At 45.1% G+C, this 8,868-nt stretch overlaps 1 protein-coding gene across 1 annotated transcript; it reads left to right on the forward strand.

The window, feature by feature from the left end:
* Positions 1–1,538: 1,538 nt before the first annotated feature.
* Positions 1,539–8,256, forward strand: GPR83 (G protein-coupled receptor 83). The gene is made up of 4 exons (XM_010303219.2): positions 1,539–2,935; positions 3,701–3,826; positions 4,878–5,011; positions 5,819–8,256. The coding sequence occupies exons 1-4, from the start codon at positions 2,549–2,551 to the stop codon at positions 6,441–6,443; spliced, it is 1,272 nt and encodes a 423-aa protein (XP_010301521.2). The 5' UTR covers positions 1,539–2,548; the 3' UTR covers positions 6,444–8,256.
* Positions 8,257–8,868: the final 612 nt, after the last annotated feature.

Below are 8,868 nucleotides of genomic sequence, written 5' to 3' on the forward strand. Positions count from 1 at the left end.
TCCCTGCCCATGGCAGGGGGGTTGGAACTAGATGATCTTTGAGGTCCCTTCCAACCCAAACCATTCTATGATTCTATGATTGTTCCCAGGGAAATAGTGGGGGGATGGATGCACACTCTGCTGTGTATTTAAAAAGGAAAAAAAAAAAAGGCTTTATTCCTTTTTTTGAATGCTTCCAAATTGCATTTTTTTTTTATATTCCTCTTACAACCTTTTTTTTTTTTACCAGGCCTGTTTTCTAATGTATTCTAATTTTGTTGAGTTCTATTGCACAGATGGTTTTGAAGACTTTTTTGATTACCTGAACTCATGAGCTGTGTAGCTTTATTTTAAACAATTTCTAACTACTTTTCACTTTGTAAACTACAATATTTCATAGATACCTTTTACAAAAACCAAGTACAGCGTAGCAAATCCTGACATTCCTGTGCAGCTGTTCCCTGCACTGTTCCTGGGGGATAGTGGAGTGTGGTGAAGTCAGCAGGAGCAGGTACCAAATCTGCAGCTGACAAACCTACTACAGCCTGTTCTCTAGTAACACCCACATGTAGATGAGCTGTTTAGATAGTTCATACTGGGATATGTTTAATTGCAAACTAAACCAGAAGGGCACGCAAGTGATGTGGGGAGCACAGGAATCCTCAGCCTGGCTAAGGAGGTGAGGAGAAGGCCTCCTGCTCTCCTGGAAGCACCTCGTCTTCGAAGGCAACAACGAATCTGGCTATGCATGCGAGGGTACCCTGCTAGAAATGCAGAGTTACATCAAGAGAAAATAGACAAAACTAGTATTTTTTTTCTGGAACATGGATTATAGTGCAGAGGAACAGGATCTGATAGATGTGGAAGAATAAGAGCTGGAGTGGCAGGAGATGGAACACCCTTATGCGTTGGCCAGCAGCACTGAACGGGAGGGGGACTTGGGAGCTGCTGGAGCAGCCTGGCGAGAAGGGGCACGTGTGCCACCAACCACTCTGTTCTCACCCCAAGCCCACACCAGAATGCTGCCCTGTCCCGTTTGATGCCATTTCCCTGGGCCTTTAGGTTATGTAGTGAGACTCTCTGTTTTCCTGGCAGCATCAGATTGGGGACATCCTCTCTGGTCAAGCATTTCTGAGCTGGACACCGATTTCTTCTCTCTGGTCACAGGTGACTGCCACATTAGCAGCTCCAGCAGGTTCACTGGAAAGCTTCCTCTGAGACAGGCAAGCTACTGAAAGAGCTCAAATTGGACAATTTATGGGAGAAATTGATGCTGGCAGCAGTTTGCAGAGGAGCACTGTGGGCTCGCCATGCTGCTTGTGCAACTGTGTTCAACCCTGAGCTGCAGTGAGAAGAAAGTGGTCTGAGTGGTTTACTGGGGGAGTCACGAGCATTTTCTGGAAATGTTATTTCACCAGTGAGCGACTGGCTTTATATTATAAGCTTCTCAGATAATGGTCTTTTAATTGATGATTAAATAAAGCCTTTTCTGTACAAAAACTGCTCTGGCCGGGGTGAGTTAAAGCCACCCAAGCAGAGTTGTCCCCAGCAGAGGGGCAGCGCCTTGTACGTGCACTCACGGACGGGCACGTCTTTCTGTGCTGTGTAGGACTTGTGGCTCTTGGTGTCCTGCTACATGTCTGAAATTTCCTAGTATGTTTTTTGGGGGAAGGCACAGGGAACATGCAAGTTGCTGTCTCACCAGTGCTTGCGTCCAGCATACAGCTGCTTGTTGCCTTGGATACTGGACTCACTGGTCTGGGATGTCCCTTCCCATCCTCTGTCCCATATAATCACCTCTTTGTAACTACCTCTGAATTTCTACAAAGCCTAGAAAGCACAGTTTCACATCAAGCTTTTTATTCCCTTGGCCAAGAGGAAATCCCTGCCAAGGCAAAGCTTAAGTATTTCTCTGTCTCTCTGAGGGGGAAAAAAAGGTCTTTGGAAAAATACTTTAAGTACAGTAAGCCAGCTTGTTATTCACGGTTCATCTGTTCTTCTCCTATTTTCTGCTAGTTAGTAAGTGTCATGCTGTGAAATAGGCTGAAACTTGCCTACCAGACCTTTAAAACTGAGCTTAAATTTGAACTGTGTCCTGGAAGACAGTGGAGCTGCTATATGTTCTGCTGATTTATAAACAGCACAGAATTTGCATGAGCTGGGCTACTGGTAGAGAAAAAGGATGGTGACGACCAGAGAGATTGATTTGCCTTTCTCACAATCTTATCTCGGAGTAGTGCCCGGGGGAGTGTGACTGCGTGGAAAAGCTGCACGTCAGAGCAGAAGTAATGTCATGCAGCCCAATGGCTGCAGAAGATCCCGTCTCGGAGCTCGGCTGGGGGTATAAAGCTGGCTGAAGGAGCAAAAGTAACGGCGAGCCGAGTGGGAGAGGAGCCCGCTGTGGGAGGCTGGAGCGTCTGCCTGCTCCCGTTGCTTGTGCGCGGTGTTTGCAGCCCCCCAGCACGCCTGGGCTCAGCGAGGGGAGGACGGCTTTCCCGGCACACGGCGTGAGCTCTGCTCCCTTGCAAATGAGCTGTTTCCAAATTGGAGGAGCAGAGCAGCGTTTGAGATGCTGTCCTGTTTTGTCTGGCTCTCTCTCCCTGACTTGGTTAACTCCTTTGCAACCCCAGGAAAGTTGCCACTCAATGGGAGTCTGGAGGAGCCCTTTAAAATCCCAAACATCTCGGGTTTCTTTTCCTGGGATAACAACAGCCTGGCTGACTGGCAGAGCTTCGTGGGCAGGAGCCAGTACGGAGCGGAGTCGCAGAGCATCACAGTGAAAGCCCTGCTCATCACGGCATACTCCTTCATCATTGTCTTCTCCCTCTTCGGCAACGTCCTGGTCTGTCACGTCGTCATCAAGACGAAGCGCATGCACTCCGCCACCAGCTTGTTCATTGTGAACCTGGCTGTAGCTGACATCATGATCACGCTCCTCAACACACCTTTCACACTGGTAAGATGGGGGCAGAGATGCCATAAAGGCTTTGCAGTTACTTTGGTGGCCTTTTCTTCTTTACTCCGCTATAGGCAGTGCATGAATGTCTTGCAGATACCTGTCCAGTCCAAATTACAGTCATTGGAGTTATCTTTGGGAAACTCCACGTGTCTTTTTCTTCTCTAATTTCCATTATCTAGCTGAAGATCTGAAATTACCCATTTGTTAAAAGTGTCCCTGATAGCACTTGAACAATAATAACTTCACAGTGATTACTTAGTACTTTGTAGTATCTGGGTTTTGATTTTGGGGGTTTTTTCCCTCCTCTGAAGGATTTCCGAGATAATAGTATGAACTTCTTGAAAAAAAGATTAATGCTCACCAACATTTTACAAGCTGTGTTAAAAAGCTGTAGTTTGCTTTGAAGTAAGATAAGACGTACAGGTCAGCCCTATGCTTTAAGGAGGGCTTGAAAGGGACAAGCAGATGTAGTGACTCAATAGTCAGACTGTAGAAGGACACAGTGTGAATAAAACAGAGCAAACATCTTTGGTCCTGCTCTGCTGTGTTGTCCTGGAGGATATTGCTGGGCCACTGAGCAGCACCAGCCTGCCTCTTCAGGGTTCAGCAGCCAGAAAATTTTATACAAAGAATCTGCTATTTAAAAAATACCTTGTTTGTAGCACAAGGAATTATGTGTTAGAGGTGTCACAGGTATCTATAAGCATGTGGAGGTGGTGGGGGTGAGGGGTTTGCACAAAACTAATGGTATTCTGCTTTTAGGCTCGTTTTGTGAACAGTACCTGGATATTCGGGAAGGGGATGTGCCATGTCAGTAGGTTTGCACAGTACTGCTCCCTCCACGTCTCTGCCTTGACCCTCACAGCCATTGCCGTGGACAGGCACCAGGTGAGAGCGCTCTGAAGCAGGCAGCAGGAAAGCTTGGGAAGACATAATTAAAATGAGAAAGGATGATCCCATGCCCTTTCCTTCTCAGCTCCCAGGTTAATGTAAGATGCGTGGGGAGCTGACAAGGAGCAGTTCTTGCTCTCAGATGGAAGGAATAGTAAGTAGCCAGCCGACAGCAAGGTGGGAGATGGGAGATGTCCATCACCTTGCAATCGCTTCCAACTGGAGAACGGGAGCTTTTCTGCAGTGGGTAATCCAGTAGCTCTCAAATGAGGAGAAAGTCCAAGATCCTGATAGGAATTCACGTGGGCAACCCTCCGCTGGGGTGGTTTGTCTGGCCTGTGGAGGAGCAGCGTTATGGATGCAGGGACATCCTGGTCAGCTTCCACACCTCTGTCCCCCGTTGCTCTGGGATGTCTCGCCCCTTGTTACCCCCAATACTGGAGAGCTGACTGTACCACACTGGCGTTTGTCACGAGCAGAGCTGTGCTTTGCTGTTGATAATGGGCTCAAACCTGGGGACAGTCAGGTATTGTCAGTTTGGAGTCACCCAACAACTGCGCAAAACAGAGCAGTACAGGTGGCATTTTCTGCTAGAAAGCTAAAAGTTTCCAGAAAATGCACTGGAATGCATTTTATCAGGACAATCCCCAGGGATATCTGGCTAAATCACAAACCCCTGGCTCTTTGGGTCACCGATACTGAAGTCTGAGACTATTTTCTCCTCTTTTTTTTTTCTTTTGCTATTAAGTAAATTGAACCTGGAAATGAACATGTCTGCAAGACCCACTGCTACTCAGTTCTCCCCACCTTGATGCACATACTGAAATGAGAGGGTAGGAGTGGGATCTGACTGTAGCTATTTCCATGGAGGAAAAGTTCAGGCTTTCATGTACAGCTTGCAGTCAGTGGGAGCTGGGTGAAGACAGTACTGCTTGCATGCTGAATTTCCACATTAAGTAATAGATTTAAGGCTGGAAGATAATATGAAAAAATGATATAATTATTTTCTGAACCATCATAAGCCTGAATATTGGTTTATTTTGCACAGGTTATAATGCACCCTCTGAAACCTCGCATATCTACTGCAAAAGGTGTTTTCTACATCTCTGTAATCTGGATCATGGCAACTTGTTTTTCCCTACCACATGCTATCTACCAAAAACTCTTTACTTTTGAATACAGGTAAGGACATGCTTTGCTTTCCTCCACAGTCTCCCTGGAGAGAGTGGTCTCTCAGTGGTCATACTTTGGCATCTTCTATTGAAAGTCCTAAGCTTATGTTGAGGTCAGCCAGATATGGACCTAGTCTATAATTTTCATCAGATTCCTTTTGCAATGGATGATATCCTGTCCTTGTTTGTATTTTTAATTATTTTATCTTTATTCTGACACACTAATCACATGAAATAGGCTAAGATGTTAGAGGATCTGTCCTCGACCCTCTATCTCTATACACTGATATTTTACATGATGTACCAATCTGACCTTTTTGGGCAGACCAGAAATGGGGAAAAACCTAAAACCTAACAGGTTTTAATCTACTCTTTATCCCTGGGAAAGCGAAGAAATCTGTCTCAGCTGCTTGTTCCATAAAATGCTGTCATGAGCCTTGATGTTTGGAAAGTGCCTTAATGACAGAAAGGTCCTTAATGTGTGCAGAGACTGTGTTTCTGTTTGCCAAAGGACACAGAATAAAAACCTGCTTCTGTGCAGCTGGAAATTTTGTAATTGATGAATTTCATAAAATTATCATAAAGTCATGAATACCCGTGAGACATTATCACCATATTGCTCACAGGCTGCTCCATGGCTCAGATCCTTGGACAGCAGAGCTCCGCTTCACTGCGACACACGTCCATAAAAGAAGGGTCTGCCTCCAGGCTTTATGGCAGGAGCCCTCTCCCTCCTACCTCCTGGTTTCTGAGATACCTCTCCCACAGTTCCCAGCTGTACTCGCTCTCACTCCCTGTCCGGTATCTCCACTTGCAGTGAGGAGGTTACCCGGTGCCTGTGTCTGCCGGATTTCCCCGAGCCTGCTGACCTCTTTTGGAAGTACCTCGACTTAACAACCTTCATTTTGCTCTATGTCCTGCCCCTTCTGATCATCTCTGCTGCCTACATGACAGTGGCCAAGAAACTCTGGCTGCGCAATGTCATCGGGGACGTCACCACTGAGCAGTACTTTGCTCTTCGCAAAAAGAATAAGAAGACCATAAAGATGCTGATGCTTGTTGTCATCCTCTTCGGAGTCTGCTGGTTTCCCTTAAATTGCTATGTTGTCCTCCTCTCCAGCCAGACCATCCACACCAACAATGCCCTGTACTTCGCCTTTCACTGGTTCGCAATGAGCAGCACCTGCTACAACCCCTTCATCTACTGCTGGCTCAATGACAACTTCCGATCAGAACTGAAGGCTTTGCTCAATGTGTGCAGAAAACCTCCTGGACCTGCAGAACAGAGGCTTCCCTCCACGGTCCCATCCTATCGGCTGGCTTGGCCAGAAAATGGCAACTTCAAGAGATTGCAGGTCTCCCACGTCCTTCCATCAGCCTCCGACATCCAGTTGGGAAAGACAGACATCTCTGCAGTTGAGCCAATAGTAGCTGTGAGCTAAACAGTGGCCCTGGGAAGTCTACAGATTTGGCTAGAGCTAAAAAGGTGGGAAGGTGTGAAGCCCTGGCCTACTTAGGGACTGTGCAACTACATGTGATAAAACCAAGAAGGAGGTTCTGCAGGAGGTAGCATCAAAGTGCTGGATGTTTGATGGAGGCTGATGGTAATGGCATGGAGCCCCTAAAGAAGAGAAAGCAACTCTTCCCAGGAAGGAACTCTCTTTGTCAAGTTGACTTTGGCTTGGTTTGCAGGATGGACTTCTCTGCATGTATGCTGCTGTTATCTGCATGATTAAGCCTTTTTCCCACTGGGGCTGTGTGTGTGGTATTTAAACGCTAAAGCAACAATCCAATCACATCAGGCCTCCCTCCCCCTATCCTAAGTCTCTTCATAGCAACATGGAAAGGTCGAGATGTAGACCTTTAGGTTGCTGGCTTAGATCTGGTGCAACAGGGTAGGAAGGCATCCCTTCTGAACTGGGGTCTGACAGGTCAAGATCTGCTCAGAATGAATGAACAGACATAATTCACAAATCCATTTTTTGGTGGAAATACCCTCAGAGAGGTGGAAGGTAAGATGGACATTGATAAACAGAGCAGTCTCTTACATTGCAGGCACTTTTCCTAAGGTAGGGTTGAAAAATAATAGATGCCTATTCTTTGCATAAGTAGATGGCGAACACCAACCTGTTAGCATCTGCCACCAGTGCTAAATCACACAGAATTTTTTCTATCCTAAGATAAAAATCATGAATATTCAGAAAGCTTTTCTTCAAATAGAGAACTAAATGCTAAAAAGCTATTTTTGAGAATGTTAGATGTACCATCCACAGTTTGAGAACAGGTAATTAAACACTACTCTGACTTTCTACTAGGACATTCAATCAGAGCATCTCTGCATTATTGTCAAGTGGCAGCTAAAGGATCCCACAGTCTGACTTTTTAATTTATCTTTAAATATTGCTCTCTTATCCTGTAAAACACCTGGCTACTTCTCAGATCAGACATTTGAGACTTTTCATCCCAACTAAAATGTTAGGTCTCTGGAATCAGTTCATAAATGAACTACTTTGAGAGAAGAGATGATATACGTGATACCAAGTAATAAAAGTGGAACATTTCTCTGCAAGATATCCTCTGGTGATTGCACAGTTTTGGTGCATTTAAAGATGAGTGACATGTGTCCTTCTTGGGGAGGCTAAGAAAATTCATGTGACTGTAGCTGTCTGGAGTACTTTGCAGAACTTAATGTTCTTAGCAGAAGAAAATCTGATTTTTGAATAATGAAAAAAATGGGCATTCTAAAAACTATATTGCACAGGAAAGCAATAACTGTCCCTGTGCTGTGGAAATTAGCTTGAATGTCACACAAGGGTGCCTCATTCCACATTCAACTTGCAACAACCAGCAGAGAAGCGAGAAAAATCTTCTTTTTATAAATGACTATAAATGGAAAAAAAAAGAAGAAAAAATGTTTTTTCCAATGTCCTGTAATAAATTTAGATTTCTGAAATCATTTTAAGTCTTGTGCAGGTCTTTCACACCTGGGTATTTAAAAAGACTGAAATGCCTACCACTCCTCACAGCTAGCTTTCTTTTCACAAGGTGTTCTCAGTCTCTCTCTTTCAACCCAGTGCTATTTTACTACCCCTTCTCAAGGCACCATGAGTCAGTATTTTGTGTCACTGATACGCAGAATCAAACCTTTCCTCCTGCCTGCTCTGACCCCTTAAGCCGAGTCCCATTTCCTCTCTTAACATTTTCAACACGCCAGCCCTGAACTGGTCAGGCAGTTGGTCTAGGTGATCATTGTAGGTCCCTTCCAACTGAAATACTCCTATTCCATTCCATTCCATTCCATTCCATTCCATTCCATTCCATTCCATTCCATTCCATTCCATTCTATTCTATTCTATTCTATTCTATTCTATTCTATTCTATTCTATCCCATCCCATCCCATCCCATCCCATCCCATCCCATCCCATCCCATCCCACTCTATTCAAGCTTGGCTCCCTCAGTGAAAAGAAAAATGGTCCGTGTTTATGTGCAGTTTCTAGCAGCAAGTGTTCACTCACTGGTAGCAAAGAAAAGCGGTAAGGAGGAAGGTGAGAGGGGAGGGAGTGTGTGATGGCAGCAGGAGGAAGAAGATACTCAGAGACAGGACAGAAGGAAATGGAATGGTGTGAGGAAAGGAGATACAGGGAGCCCACATCATCTTCTTCCTACCTTAATTTTGTCACAGGTTTTGTAAACATTGAACAGAACCATTTTGATGGCTACACATTTGTTATTTTGTATTCATTAATAAAAATCTTTGTTTAGTTGGATTTCTGGAATGGCTTTACTCAGCTTAAGCTGGTAAGGAACAGAAGAGCATTCCTGTCTGGGGTGAAAGGAGGAGAGTGAGAGATCAAGAGACCCTTCC

The sequence above is a fragment of the Balearica regulorum genome, chromosome 1, assembly GCF_011004875.1.
Source record: "Balearica regulorum gibbericeps isolate bBalReg1 chromosome 1, bBalReg1.pri, whole genome shotgun sequence".
Classification (NCBI taxonomy): Eukaryota; Metazoa; Chordata; class Aves; order Gruiformes; family Gruidae; genus Balearica; species Balearica regulorum.

Excerpts from the sequence above, each read along its gene's own strand:
- GPR83 (XM_010303219.2), top strand. The coding sequence starts at position 2,549 with ATGCTGTCCTGTTTTGTCTGGCTCTCTCTCCCTGACTTGGTTAACTCC. Across the intron at positions 3,827-4,877 it reads TTGCCGTGGACAGGCACCAG|GTTATAATGCACCCTCTGAA; the intron begins GTGAGAGCGCTC and ends TATTTTGCACAG. Across the intron at positions 5,012-5,818 it reads CTCTTTACTTTTGAATACAG|TGAGGAGGTTACCCGGTGCC; the intron begins GTAAGGACATGC and ends CTCCACTTGCAG.